This window comes from Ambystoma mexicanum, chromosome 2p (genome assembly GCF_040938575.1).
Source record: "Ambystoma mexicanum isolate Mex_15411 chromosome 2p, UKY_AmexF1_1, whole genome shotgun sequence".
NCBI classification, from domain to species: domain Eukaryota; kingdom Metazoa; phylum Chordata; class Amphibia; order Caudata; family Ambystomatidae; genus Ambystoma; species Ambystoma mexicanum.
The window spans coordinates 1,079,073,531-1,079,089,386 of record NC_090923.1 but is presented as its reverse complement, the minus strand read 5'-3'; the positions used below and the strand labels follow the sequence as shown (position 1 = coordinate 1,079,089,386).

The 15,856-nt window shown below is 46.6% G+C and overlaps 1 protein-coding gene across 1 annotated transcript in view; it reads right to left on the bottom strand.

The window, feature by feature from the left end:
- Nucleotides 1-15,856, bottom strand: part of PYGM (glycogen phosphorylase, muscle associated) — a 311,215-nt gene that overhangs the window by 171,459 nt on the left and 123,900 nt on the right. Inside the window, exon 6 of the mRNA XM_069645036.1 lies at nt 11,509-11,620. Within this exon, the coding sequence (XP_069501137.1) occupies nt 11,509-11,620 (112 nt within the window). The remainder of the gene's footprint in view (nt 1-11,508; nt 11,621-15,856) is intronic.

Here is a 15,856-nt window from a genome sequence, read left to right as displayed (position 1 = left end):
AGTAAGAAGTCTATGTCGCTTCCACCCTGAGCAGGGGGGGCAGGGAGGGCACATGTGAATCTAAGCAGATACAATCATCAGAAATGCTTTTACGGTAAGTAATGCATGTCTTCCGATGCTTGTTAATCTGCTTAGAATCACATGCTGTGCATAGACTAGCGAGCAGTACCCGGAGTTGGAGGTGGGTGGTGAGAAGGAACAGTAGAAAAAAAGATGTCTTAGTACTGCTAGTCCCACCTGAGAATCGGACCTAGAATGAGTGTCTAGGCAATAGTAAAAGGTGTGTACAGAACTCCAGGTTGCCGCTTTGCAAATGGACTCTAGGGGAACATTTGCAATGAATGCTATGGATGCCCCAGTGCCTCGAGTAGAATGTGCTCTAGGCTTGAAGGGCAGTTCTCTCTTTGCAAGAGTGTAACATAGTGTGATGCATTTGACAATCCACCTTGATATTGCTGATTTAGAGACAGGGTCCCCTTCTCTACCAGCTACCACTGAAACAAAGAATTGTTTAGTTTTCCTCAGTGGTTTGGTTCTATCCATGTAGAACATGACTGCCCTGCGCACATCTAGTGTGTGAAGGCCTCTTTCGGCCAGGTTAGTAGGTCTCTGGAAGAACGTGGGTAGTTCGATTGACTGGTTCACATGGAACTTCGAAATAAATTTCAGCGCAAATCTGGGATGAGTGCGCAGAACTACCTTATCTTTGTGGACTGTAACAAAGGGGTCCAAGACCGAGAGGGCCTGTAGTTCGCTAACTCTTCTGATAGAAGTGATAGCAACTAGAAAGGCTGTCTTGTAAGTCAGGTCTTTCAGACTAGCTTTATGCATAGGCTCAAAAGGGGGTCCCATGAGCATAGTTAAAACCACATTTAGATCCCACCCAGGGGCTGGGTGAGTGATGGGGGGATAAATTCTTTTAACCCCTGCCATAAAGGCTTTAATCACAGGTACTTTCCACCACAACACCTTTTGCTGTGACGTGGTGTAGGCTGACAACGCCGCTACGTGAACCTTTAAGGAATTGAAGACTAACCCAGAGTCCAACAGATGGGTTAGATATAACACAATGTGTGAAGGCGAGCAATCAGTGGGATTGACGCCTTTGGAACTGCACCAGATGACAAAAAGGTTCCATTTGCTGGCATAGCAATAACGTGCGTTAGGCTTTCTTGCCTCCCTCAGTATGTCCATGCATCTTTGAGGGAGTTGCACATGTCCAAAATCTATGACCTCAGGAACCAGGCTGCTAAGTTCAGAGTTTGTGGGCATGGGTGCAGAGTCTCCCCCCTGTCCTGAGACAACATGTTGTACGGGCAGGGCAGCTTGACTGGTGGGGAGACGGGCATTTCCATCAGGTGCGCGAACCAGGGTTGGCGGGCCCACATGGGAGCCACCAGAATCATGGTGACTGGTTCCTGGTGCATCTTGTGTACTATCTTGTTCAGAAGGGGAGTCGGGGGGGGGGGGGGGGGAAGCGTAAACAAATTTCCCTGACCAAGTTATCCAGAGACCATTCCCCTTGGATCGGTTCTGGGGATACCTGAGGCGTAATCTGGGCATTGGGCGTTCTCCTGAGTAGCGAACAGGTCGATCTCTGGAAACCCCCATTCTGCGAAGACGTTGGATACAATGTCTTCGTGCAGTCCCCATTCGTATTCTTCTGGCAGAGGATAATCTCTGCTGAGTACGTCTGCCAGAAGATTGAGTTCTCCTGGAACATGTTGGGATATCAGGAACATCTTGTGTTTGAGAGCCCATATCCAGATGTTTTGGGACAGCTTGGATAGCCCTGGAGAGCGAGTGCCCCCCCTGTTTGTTCAGGTAATACATTGCTGTTGTGCTGTCGGTTAGGACCAGCACTGTCTTCCCTTGCAGTTGCTCCTGAAAGGCTTTCAATGCTTTGAACACTGCCAGTAGCTCCAGTAGGTTTATATGGTTGGACGCTACCTGAGGGGACCACACTCTGTGCGCTGTCTGTTGAAGCAGGTGAGCCCACCCCCCCCCCCCACCCTGTGAGAGATGCCTCTGTCGCGAGAGTGGCTTCCACTGCAGGGGTGGTGAAGGTTTTCCCCTTCAAGAGGTTCTCCCTCGGCCACCACTGCAGAGAGAGAGAACGAGGGCTGGCGAGACAACTAACAGATCTTCCCATTGTCTGCTGGCCTGACACCACTGGCTGTTGAGCCACTCTTGCATGGGACGCATGCGCAGCCGCGCGTGGGGGACCAAGTATATGCATGACGCCATCATTCATAGCAAACGCATAACTTTGCGTACCGTCACCTCCCGACTGGCTACATACTGAGGAACTTGAGAGAGCATGTTCTGAACCCTCTCGCTGGAAGGGAAGACTAGACTGTCTTCCGTACGAATTAGAGCCCCCAGGAACTGTTTTACTTGGCTGGGGACTAAGCTGGATTTCTTTTCGTTGACAGAAAATCCCAGGCTCAACAGTAGGTCTACTGTCTTTTGGGTGTTCGAAAAACACACGTCGAACGAGTCCCCCGTGATGAGCCAATCGCCGAGGTAAGGGTAAACTGGAACTGAAAGTCTGCGCAGGTGTGCTGCTGCCACTGCCAGGACCTTGGTAAACACCCTTGGCGCCGAGACTATGCCGAAGGGGAGTACCTTGAACTGGTAGTGTTTGTCCTGAATCACGAACCTTAGGAATTTTCTGTGCGCTGGCAGCATTGAAATATGAAAGTATGCATCTTTCATATCCAATGTTGTCATGAAGTCCTTGTTTTAGCAATGGGATCACCTCTTGTAGTGTTACCATGCAAAACTTCTGGGGTTTTATGAACTTGTTCGCTGGGTGCAGGTCTAGAACAGGACGCATGGTGAGATCCTTTTTGGGTACAAGGAAGTATATTGAATAGATACCCTTGTTTACCTTAAGAATCGGGACGGCTTCTATGGCGTCCTTTCCCAGCAGCGCCTCCACCTCTTGGACCAGGATCTGCAGATGTTCCGGTGAAAGGCGTCGATGTTTCGGCGGTTTGAACTGTGGGGGTTGGGCGAATTCCACGCAGTAACCGTGGTCGACCGTCTTTGATACCCACTGGTCTGAAGTTATCCCCTCCCATGCCTTGAGGAAAGAAGTTAAACGACCCGGCCGGGGACACATGGAAGGGGACCTGAACTTGGTGGTCATTTCTGACCCGAGGTTGACGCACCTCTGGAATTGGAGCCTCTGCCTCTATTCTTTCCGCGCTTCTGACCCCTCTGGGGGTAGTAAGTGGGGCTTGCAGCAGGTTGACTTGAGTTGAAGTTGCCCGTGCCGAAATTATTTTGAGCGGCGCGGGCTTGTCCTCGAAAGGACTGCCGAGAATTGCTGCCCCTCTGAAGAGGGTTTTTGGGAAATCTGGTGCAGCGACTTAATAGTCTCGTGCTCCTTCTTGGCTGTCTCGAACGCATCGTCTACCGCCTTCCCGAAGAGGTTGGCCTCTTCAATGGGTTTGTTGATAATGGATGCCTGGGTCTCAGGCCTGAGCCCGACGTGCGCAGCCACGCGTGTCTCTTTAGGAGAGTACCGTGTGCGAGAGACCTGCCTGCTGTCTCTGCGGAGTCCAGGGTATTCTTTACAACATTTTGATTGGCAAGTTTGCCTTCCGAGACAATGTCGAGAAGCTTGGCTCTGGTTGGTTCCGGAACCTCCTCAAGGCCTTCCTGGAGTAGGTTCAATTGGGCGTCGACGTAGCTTGCCAGTAACGTCGTGTTATTGGCAATCCAGACGGTATAAGCCGCCGCGACCAGTTTGCCTAAGGCATACAACCTTTTGGACTCCTTGTCCGGGGGTGACTCTCCCGTGGCAAGGGGAACCCCTGCTCCCTTGCTAGTTTTGGTCGCCACCAGCGAGTCTGGGATTGCGTGCCCTTTGATATAAAGCGGGTCGGTGGGGGAGGGCCAGAAAAGTTTTTCGACCCTTGGGTTCACAGCCCTAGTCTGAGCGGGTGCGAGTAAAAAAGGGGCCAGCCGTCTCTTTACCGAGCTCAAGAGAGGGATAGACTGGCTTGCCGGAGGCTTGTCATTAATAATGTTTTCCGCGAAATCCTGTTCGGGCAAGGCTTCAAGCGTGGCAATTCTAAAGAATTCCGTTGCTTTTTTCAACATGTTGTTGAAAGCCATTTGATCATCCACCGGGGGAGCTTGTCGAACCAGTGTGGATGAGGGAGAGTCGAGGCAAACGATATCAGAATTGTGATCATCCTGCTGGGTGTCCTCCCAGTTGTCCGTTGCACCTTGATCTTCCCCATAATTGTCCAAAAAAGAAGCCTCCCCTTCTTCTGTATAGAGGTCTCTATACGTGTCTTTCTGGACATCTTCTTGATAATCAACATAGTGTTGAACATCTAGGTGTTGGGCAACTTGTGTTTGAGGGTTAGGGTCTACCCAAGCTTTTTTCGGCAGAGGTTGATCAGAAGCCCTGAAGAACTGCTCCAGCCGATCCATATACCCCTCAAATTGCTCTGTGGTCCACTTGGATGACCCAAATGGACCCAGCTGAGCAGAAACCGGGTCCTCCGCCCTAAGGCGTTGAGAGGATTTCCTCAGGGTGCTTGAGAGGGGTACCTGGCTTTCTTCGTAAGAGTCTTCGGGATCGTCTTCCAAATCCGTGGAAAACCTTTCAGCGGATTGGCCCATAATTGTGGGCGAAACCGGTACTAGGCCCACCGCCGCAGCAATCCTATTGATGCTCTTACTGATAGTCACTGAATCTTCGGGAGACAACGCCTCCGATGAAGGCTTCTCGGGCCTGCACGGGCCTTGGAAACCTTGAAACCCGTCGAAGTTTCTTGTTCAGAAACTTCGGCGTGTGTAGTTTTGGGAGTAGCGCCCTTGCTATGTTTGTTAACCCCAGTCGTCATGTGCTGCTGCGGATGCGGGGAAGGCTTCGGATCAGATCGATCCGATGGCGCTTTTGCCTTTTTCGTCAAAGTCATCGAGGAGGGCGCTTGGGTTGTGTGTTTTGTGCAGTGCGATTGTATGCCCCCGTCACCGGTTGTGGTCCCTGTAGCAAGACCGGAGTCAGCCTGAAAGGGTCGGGGATGGGCATTGCGGCTCTAGAATAGTCCGCCTCAAGGTCTATAACTTCTGCATTGGACGTTTGGTCATCCGATGTACCCCCATCACTCTCGGCTGGTGTTGCGGCAGGGGGGGGGAGGGAGGCTCCACACGTGACATTCCGTACGCAACCCACCGCTTCAACCAGCGCTCCTTAAGGGGTTTAGGTTTAGGAGTTTATACGCCGAACACCGCTTTAGTGCTCTAGGGGGAGGCAAGCTCTACACGGCATGTGCTTGACTTTCCACGGATATCTGACCCTTCATACCGAGCAGAATCTAAATGGAATCCTTTCCATAGCAGAAGGGAAGGGTGACCAGACCAAAAAGGAAAGAAGTGGAAAAGAGGAAAGACCATCATAGCTGTATGGCAAACCCCAAGCCCACTCTCCCTACTGTGTAGGCCGGCCAGAAGGCCCGACCACGTGGAGGTCCGAACGCCAGATCTTAGGTGCCAGAACCCACAGCCGTAGACGATTCCCCCGTCGTCTTCGTCGAAGATGTTCTTGATAGGCGAAGTGACTTAACGGGGATTAAACCGACAATTCGGTAAGATAAACAATATCTCATGAAGAGCTCCGCTATAGGGCGACCAGTTATCTGGGTGGAAAAAAACAATCGGAGGGACCTCGGCGCGCGAGGGATTTTGGGTACTACACACATCACGATAGGGATAGTGTTTCAGACACGCCTTTGCCGACGTCCCCTTTCGGTCCCCCAAAAGACAAGATGCAATACTCCGCGGTTACCACTGGATGTCGGACCATATGCACAGCATGCGATTCTAAGCAGATTAACAAGCATCAGAAACTGATTTATTTACATGCAGATACTTCCATCCATGTCAGATTAAATTGCGATGGAAAGATGTTCAGAGAAGTCAGCACCTGTTCAGGCCTGAGGCAGGGATGTGTTTTGACCCGGTTTCTTTTTAATTTATATGTGGCAGATATTAGTGAAACGTTAGAGAAGGCAGCCTTTGTGAGTCTTAGGTTTGGGAAGCCTTGTATAACATGGGCTGCATATGCAGATATCATTTCCGACAGATCCCCAATAGGGCTTCAGCGTCTCTGGATTGCCTTTAACAAGTACATGGGAAATCATTACTTAAAAATTAACCCAGCAAAGTCAAAAATAATTTTGCAAAAACAAATAGTTATACCTGCTATCTTGATAGGGAAAGATTGGAAGTAGTGTCCATTTTGTACCTAGGTGTCCCCATTTTGGCTCACCCTAATAAAATGTTTTTAAGAGTAGGCTAAAAAAAAGCTTTAGCATGACAAGTGAGTGCAATAGACAGTAAATTTGGTAAACGTTCCACACCAAAAAAAACATCAATGTCTGTTACACTACGGAAATGTACTGTACTACAGGCTGCAACCTACAGCACCGTGAGGCCTAGGGCCCCCTCCCCCCACCATACAGGATTATCGAATCTAGGCGCAGCCTCCTCCTTTGTTCATTATAAAGAGACCTACTGCATTTTGAGAACTAGGCCTGTTGCACACTGTACAGGATTCTCAAATATAGATGCTGCCTCCATCTTTGTTTACTGTAAGATTAAACATACTGCATTGTAATACCTAGGCCTCTCTCCCAGTGTACAGGACCCATATCTAGGCGTAGCCTCAGTCTTTGTTTACCATATGCCTAAACCTACAGCACTGTGAAACAAAGGCCTCTCTCCCACTATACAGGATTCCCAAATCTAGGTGTAGCCTCCATCTGTTTAATATATGCAGATACCTGCTACAGTATGAAAGCTAGGCCCATTGGTATAGGACTATCAACTCTAGACCTGGAAATATATTGCCCCAGCCGAGCAATCTCGCAGTCTGCGGTACGTATATCTTCAGACCACTAGTGTGGACACAGGCCGCAGGCACGGCCAAGCATCCATGCACGATAGAATACGGCTATGGCCAAGCACATCCGGTTTAGTTCACACATAGTCATCCAGACTGAAACACATGACTTACCTCAACAGCTCTGCCACTAGCATACAGCGACCACCGCCCGAAAGGTAACCGGTACAGCGAGCCTCACATAGACTCTTTCAACAATAGCAATCCATCTTTAACCCTCAACAGCACCCACCCATGTGTCAGACGACTCTTGGGCTGCTTAGTCGAGTCTTGCCAACCACGCAAGTCTTAGAACGGGAACATGCACACATGCATCTCCTAAGCTAAACTCCCTAGAATTTCCAACTACATCGACTACGGTCACCAAGGGCGTTCCAACCGAGCAAAAAGTGCATTGAGGCCACACAAGTGGGGAAAGAGCGCTGTAAAAATAACCAAATACAATACAATTACCAGCACCAATTACCAAGTTTATCGTGGGAAGGTAATTCCTGAACTGCTATGTGGTTTGGATGTTCTCCCTTTTGGTTATCAGACAAGCTTATGTATTATGTATTATGAATCTCTTATTATTATGAATCTCTTATCTGGAGGAAAGTATTATTTTTCTTACCACAGTGTATTCCAATGGAAGTTATACGTCTGAAGCTGGGTATGGTATCCCTAGTGAGCATCATTCAGTGGCGATGCTTGTCACTATACTAAACATGTTTATGCTCCCCCTCATGGCACCCTATACAACCATCTAGGAGAAGGAGTAGTGGTGCTGCTGCTGCTGTAAAACCAATTGCAGAGTATTGTGTGGGTATAATGCAAACATTAGTAATAAATGAAGATCTGCTTATCCATGATCTGACTCGAGTGAAAAAGAACATTTCTTAGAATAATTGGATATCTACATGGAACCAAATAGGAGACCATCCACTGTATGCTAAAATGTGTATTATACATAAAAGATGTAGGGTGGCAGAGAACTAGGTTTTAAAATGTCCAGATCTGGCCTGGCGTAATATGTACATAAGATTCCAGCTGAATGTCATGAATACAAATGAAATGATGTGCATTCGCAGAAGGCTTGTTAAAACAATTGGCTTCCTGTAGATTTTGTAAAAATCTCTCCATTACAGAGAATTTGAAACATGTACTGTTACACTGCACTGAACTGATAACATATCGCACAAGACTGTTTGGTTACTGTGTACACAATTTGGCTAGGGTGGATGGAGAGACACTGGGCATACATGTTGGGAGGCACGTTGGTTTCCATGTCAATTGCGATTGTGCAATTTTTGTATCGACTATGATGAATTCTTCCTTTTACCTCTTTTATTTCCGATTTTATGCTGTGCTTCATGGATGATTAGAAACGGCTTATGACTTTTTTTATTAGATTCTCGTTTAATGTGATACGATTTTTTTCTGAGGATCTCTATTCGTTATTTTTCTGTTTTGATATGAAAGGATTTTATTGTAATGTTGAATTCAAAGCACATACAATTAATAAAAAACAAATTCAAAATAATCTCACCCAATGGTAGTCTAAGTCAAGGTTTGATTGCCAAATACATCCCAGAGTCCTTACCTGGCTAGCAAAGGATGTTGGAAGATCAAACGGCATAGGGCAAGAGGGTAGCTTGGATTGGGTGTTCAAGAAATTTTTAGGGCCCAGAAAAATAGCCTCAGTTTTGGAGGGATTTGGCTGAAGTGTATTCACTTGCATTCAGTTTGTAACTTCTAGTGCACAATAAGCAATGGACTGAAGTGAGTAAAGGGAATAAGTAACACGCATGTAACTCTGCGTATTGTCCACACACAAATTATAATGTAGCTTGAATTTTGAAAAAAATCCCTACGAGAGTTTGAATGTATATATATATATATATATATGTTTAACAGAATTGGGCACAAGGCCAAGCCCTGTGGAACCCCACAGGTGACCGGTCTGGAACTAGACTAGTATGGTCTAATCCCCATTGGGTCCTCTCAGTTAGGAATGATTCGAACCATTTTAAGGAGTTCTGAGAAATGTGGGAGACAATGGATAAGCTATCAATGTTCCGAAATCCACTGTGTCAAAAGCTGCCGAAAAGTCAAGCAGCACCAACAAGGTGAGGGCAGCCTCATCATTGGATTGCAAGATGTCATCTCAGACTGTTGGTAGAGCTGTTGGGTTTCATGGAATTCCCTGAATCCAGACTGAAAGTGATCTAGGAGTAGGTTGGTTACCATAAAGTTTTGCAGTTGGAGACCTCCCCTGGCCAGTATCTTTGCTAGCCAGGGGAGGTCAGCTATAGGGCAGTCGTTTTAAAGCATATGGGGATCCAAAGAGGTTTTATTTAGTAAAGGTATTAAAATAGCAGCTTTTAGTTCCTGAGGAACAATGCCTTGGGAAACAGACAGGTTAACAAAGCAAGAAATAAATTCATTTAAAATGCCCGCCTGATGAAGAGCAAGGAAAGCTGGCACAGAATCATCGTGAAAATTGGTACACTCTAATGAGGCAAGTAATGGGAGGGTAGCCAGAACAGATACTGGTACGAGCATAAAGCTCTCCTTGGGCTGGATGCCCAATGGGGTTTCAGCAGAAAGGAAGGTTTAACGGCATGCTGTTGGATTAGCAATAAATGTTCCTTATCAAGCTAGCTTTGTTCAAAAAAAGAATTTGTTTAACTCATTGCCAGCTCTAGTGTGGGTGGCAAGTAGAAAGAGATACATTGTGGATTAGAAAAGCAGGGCGCCCTGAGACCTTCGGGTGTCTGTGTGCTATATAACAGCTTATTTAGTTAGTCAGACAAATATTTGGTAATCTCGAACAGTTCTTTAGGTTTGTTCACAACATGTTTAATATTGTCCTGTAAAAATCTAGATTTGGCAGAAGAAAATTGCTTTCTTGCCTTTCATGATGGCGGTTTTAACAGCAATACGAGAAACCTGGTCATTGCTTTTTGCCACTACTTCTCTTTTTCCGATAATCAATTTTAAAGACCCAAACAGAGTTAGAAAACTATTTGTTGAATTTATTCTTTTTTGTCTGAATACAGACAAAAGCAAAAAAAAATTGATGTTCCATTGAAGACTATCAGAGGCGAGCAGCAAAAAGAAAATCTTTCCAGACAGGTCCAGCCAAGTAAACATCTGGAACCATGATTACAAACGGGCACCAGACCTATTAAACCCAAAAACACCTATGCACTCATTACCCCTGGGCTTTCTACACTGCAATCCTTGGGGTGATCTTAAGCCCCCCACGCTCCCCCCTCCCCAAGTCTTAGGACTCACCTTGGATTGCTGTTCTTCCTTTTGGGGGCACTAGGGGCTATCTTGTATACCCCTTTGCTCTCCCCCTCTGAATGGAGTGTTCGCCACAGGATGTAAAGTCCTCACCTGCAGCCAACTTGTGCTTAGACTTTGTGGAGGTCTGGGGGGGGGGGGGGGAGACCTGGTCATAGGAGTCCTGTGTGGGGTTCCTTTGACATCCCAGATAGGTGGCCTTCCTTTCTTCACAAAACAGGAACATGCAAGTAATAAATAAACACACTCTTACTATTGACTTTGTCACATGGGAGGATATCTGTACTACTTCTAAGGGGCCCTACATAACTGTGTACCTAACCATTTCTTTGTGAGCATTTTTATTTAGGAGATAGGGTTGGGATCTTGATCAAACAAAGCAAAGCAGCAAAGTGTGTGCTTTGGTAAGTGTCTTGCGTATCAAAGCACACACTGTAACCATGGTCTCCTTCAATTTAAACTGCAACTATCAGGTCCATGCTTGACAAGAAGACTACTATGTTTTCTTCAAAGAATTGCTGGTGCCTTCATGGAAAACCATTATGGGGTTTGTGTGTGCATACTTTTGCATTTACTTACCCAATAGTTGATCTTACTTAATGTACCATTGTTAAATAAGGCGTATGGGGATGGGGGGTGTGGGGGGTGGAATGAGTGTGTGCACAAATAAACTATTTAGGACTTAGTTAGCCTAACTAAGGCATCACCCGGTTGTCTTTTTTTGATACACCGGTCTATACTTCTCTGAAGAGTGAAACCTTCCTGCTCACACCAAGCAATGGGAGTTTGGCCCAAGCTAGGTCCTGTACACTACTATAACTGTGGGTTTCAAGAACACCCATAAGTCACCCTCAGTCCCGCACTGCAACAACAGGCTACTTTAAGCTCCACCTGGCAAGACTACTCCCTCTTTTGCTTGTGGCTTTATGGCATACCAACTATCTCTGCAGGACAGGGAGCTCATTCACAGAACAAGAATGTCAAGGACATTTTTGGTCACTCCATGTGCATGTATGTCCATCATTTTGTAGAGTGTACAGAACTCCTGCTCACACAAAATTATTTTAGGACTTGTGTTTCTTTAAGACCTTCCACTCTGTGTTTAAATACCAGGTGTATTGCAAGCACTACATGCACACGCAGGGAGTCAGGGTGATCTGACTCCTAGGAGTCAGATCACCCCCTCAGCCAGCGACATTTACGGAACCCTTGTGTATTAAAGCACAAATTGCATGTAAGACTGTGCAAAAGAATCCTCATGAGGAGAAATGAGAGACTGGCATACTCACAATCCTTCAGGTTGAACTCATTTGGGGCCTTGGCCGACCACAGCCTCATAGTGTTTACAGTGTTATTCTTGTAGCCTGGGATAGGAGTGTCATATGGCAAGGCAAGGACGACCTATGGAAGGAAAAAAGATGAAACTGTTTATTGCAACCTTTGGAATGTACCAACGTTGGACAACCGTAAATACCAAGCCTAGCCGGTATGCATAACTTGGAACCAAAAATCAGCAGCAGCTTTTCAGAGCACCAAATTCTTCTCAGCAGGTAAGTCAGCGTGCAGTCTTTTCATAACAATCTAGCAGAACAAAGGGCAGGATCAGGATCACTCCATTTAACAGACCACTGCAAAGGGAATGGTAGCTTCATCAATCATCCCCATATTCTCTCCTCAGCCATGGCCTCCTACTCTAATAAAATCCTCCTCGTCCTTGCAACACCTATGTGACTCCCTATTTTCCAACTTCATGGACCATAAACAGTTCACACTCACTCCCACACATGTCAAAGGTCACATGATCAACATCTCTCCCCTGCTCGCACTTCTTCACTCTCAAAACACCCTCCGGCTCAAATATGCCAACCATGCTGCAAGCCTCCTCATATCACACAAAATGCTGCCCCATAAAGGCCTGGCTAAAAACGCCCTGGGGGTGAGCACTGCTCCTTCAAGAATTTCCCACTAGATATTAGAGGCATGATTCACAACATTCCACAGTTAGTCCACAGGGATTACTACACTCCCACCACTGAGCCAACCTCAAACAGGAGTGAAGCCTTACTCTAAGTACTAAAGCACTGCGACAAGCCAACACCTATCCCAAAACAGCCAGCTTCACAAGGGAAATGCAATGAGGGCAACACCTTTTTCAGGAACAAAATGTATTAGATCAGGGGTCTCATTGATGCCTAAACACTAGACAGAACCCCACCTTTAAATCTCCCCTGCCATTGCCCTCCTGGACAGACTTCACACTCCTTTCTCCAAAGATTCTGTAAAATACACTTGCTCCCTTTAAAACTACCCCTTATACCGACTACTTGAACCCAGCCTCCCTCATTAAATAACTCACTTACCCAACACTCAGGGACCTTTTCGGCATTTTGAACGCCTCCAACAGCAAAGGTGCATTCCCAGAGAGGTTGAGAACATGTCACATACGACTCCTTGCCAAAAGACCCTAGCTTGACCCAGAGGACCAAGCCAACTACTGACCAATCATGAGTCTCAGAAAAGTTCCAAGTGAAAACTGTAGTGCTTACTAAAGTCAGCTAGAAATTGAAGGTTTTATTCTCAAAATCATTCTTTTGCGACTTTACATTGTCACTACACAACATTATGTAAAACGTTGATTTTTGTATTGCACGTTCTGGTATATTTTCTGACCTTCAATCTTCTACAAAAACATTATATATAGCTTTGTAATGCTTTCTCTAGGGGAAGACTTCACACAAGCTAATAAATAATGCTCAATTTGGCTTACCATAATACGTATACACTGAAGATTATTAATCGAAATCTTATTGACTTTAACAATAATTTTTTTGCAGAAGATTGACGGACAAAAAATGAAGTCACGAAGAAAACATGTTGCATAGCGACAATGTGAAGTCGCAATACAAAATTAAGGATAAAAGCCTTAGTTTGAGATGAGGTTATTAAGCCCTACATCTTTAATTAACTTGGAATGTGTCTAGTTGTCATATCAGTGGGCTAAGGGCAGTTTATTATTTTGTAGGAAAGTGGCCAGGATTGTCCCTTTAAAAAGGATATTAATTCAAAACGCATTGGGAAGAAGTACATCATCTGATCAAGAAAGCAGTATGTTTCATACATTTAGTGGTTATTGTCATTAGGAAATTGTGCTAGATGTTAAATATTAAACTAAGGCTTAAATATGACTGTCTTGTGACTATATTAGAATGATGTCAGATCATGAATTGTATTTAATGCATTAAAGATTTATTTTTATTTAAAAGAGCTTGTTAAGCATGCTGGAGATTAACAGCATATTAGATGTTAATATAAAAAGTGTGCCTAGAGTAGTTCTTGCTCGAGAACTTCACTCCATGCACCAGAAATATATTGGGCCTCATTACGAGTTTGAAGGCAGCCATGGTGCTATTAGCGCCATGGCTGCCTCCAAACTCGGGTCTGGGTCCGGGTCCTTTGAATGAGGAATTACCGGGTCATTCCAACCTTGGAGGACCCAGTAATTCCTCATTCAAAAAACCCATCCCCATTCTAGCCCCTATAGGGCTCAATGGGAATGGGGAGGGAGCTAATAACGGGCCCGTTATTGACAGGCCCGTTATTAGCTCCCTGGTCCCCTTGCGGGACCCGCAAAGGACGTCTGGTCTGACCAGACGTTCAGAGCGGGTCCCACAAGGGAATCGCGTAATAGGGTGGAATGGGTTTACTGGCACCATTACCGGTGCCGTTAAACCCATTCCACCCACCTCGTAATGAGGCCCATTGTTTGGAAAAAATATTGGAATTTTGAGGGCATCAAATACCATTGTTGTTCATGGATTTAGATTTGTCAAGAATAGATCTCTGGTCTGAATTTTGTTTTGTATCACATGGTTGTTTAGTTTGCGACAGTCACCTTGCAGAGCCCCTCCACATTACCGGCCCAGTTTACCAAAGGGGACACTACCCCATTTGGTCTGTAGGTTAGAGCACAGCTCTCTGAGACCTGGCTCGAACAACTCCTCTAAGGGTCCATAAGCACCCTTTATACCAAACTCATGGAGTTGTTAGAAGATGCCCCTTTTCCCAGGACTGAAGCCCTTGCTAACAAAGACACTGCCACCCGCATTGTTCTAGGGAAGTGTAGGAGCAGAACAGAGAGCAGCAAGTGCTTGCACCAGCAGGCTGCACTCCACCAACAAGTGTCATACACAATTTGGCAGTGCTTGCAAACGAGGGATGAGCAGAAATTCTTCTCAACTTGCAACTGAAAAGCAGTTCACTGCAGCCGAACCAACACTGCTGAATGACTGAGATGGTGGATATGGGCTTTAAACCCTCAGCCACCAACAGGCCAAATCCAGTTGAAAATAACTACCTGAATAGAGAACGAGCATACACACCTGAGAGGAAGGAAAGTCAATACACAAGAGAACGTGGTCAGAGATGAGGCCGACTCAACTATAAAATCCCCCAGCTTGCTAATGGAAGTGCAACCGACTAGGGTAACGAGCATGCGGGAGTGAGAAGCCAGAGAGAAAGACCAGCACCACAGAGTGAAAGCTGAAAGCCTGCTGAGGCCTACATATTGTAGGCATTGGCTGAGACCAGACATAAGGAAGCAGGAGAACAGAGGGCCTGTTAAGGGCTATATTGCAGACACTGGTGACCAAAATTCAGAAAAGCATAATGCCAGCAGATGGCTGCATCTCAGATCCAGACTATGGCTTAGCCTAGGAGAGTGAAAAAAGCCATTGAAACTGTACACGCTTGGGCGGGGGGGCGTTAGGGGGTCTTGCGGCTAAAGTGTGAGAATATCTAGGCCAATCTGCACCCTAAGCACGGGAGAGGGGAGGATACCTGCTGGTAAGAGATAATCTAGGAGCAATCTGGGTGCGATATCCCTGGGCAGAGAATTCAAGAAGTGAGCTGGGCGCTATATCAATGAGACTACATTAAAATAGGCACTGTCAAACACACAGATAATTCCGTTCAATAGGGACTTGCAGTACTTTATTTGAACCAATCTGGAAACCCCTAGTCATAGTTTTGTGTTCTGTAGGAAAATATTCCATGCCATACTGTTTTAAGCACAAACATCCGCCGGCAGGCGGAAGAGCCGGCGGCCATCCGAAGGCCTCTTAAGGCCAATTGTCCCTGTTTGCCCCTGCATTGCGTCCCAGGTGTGGAGAGGGCAGGAGCCCCCACATCCATCAAGGACAAGGCCCCTGCATTGACAAGCTGCGAGCCACGATCTACGCGCTGCATCCGAGCGGCTGCCTGCACCGCTGGGCTACACCAGCTGGGCTGATTCCTGCCCTGCCTGGGCACCACACTGCTACCCCAGACCCCAACGGGCCCTGCAATCGCTCCCAAACCGCACGCGCCGACATTGTGCAAATCCAAAATGTCGGGCGCGATGCGGGATGATAACGAGGCTGAGACGCCTCTGCGTTGCTAAGCAACGCGTGTTTGTGCACCCTTTTTAAGCACAAACATCCACCGGCAGGCGGAAGAGCGGGCGGCCTTCAGAAGGCATCTTAAGGTCAATTGTCCCTGCTTGCCCCTTTTCGCCGCTGACCGACGCGAAGGGCGAGCTCCATGAGTGGACATCTGTCCCCTACTCTTTATTACGAACGCCGGTTTGCACACTAAAGCAGC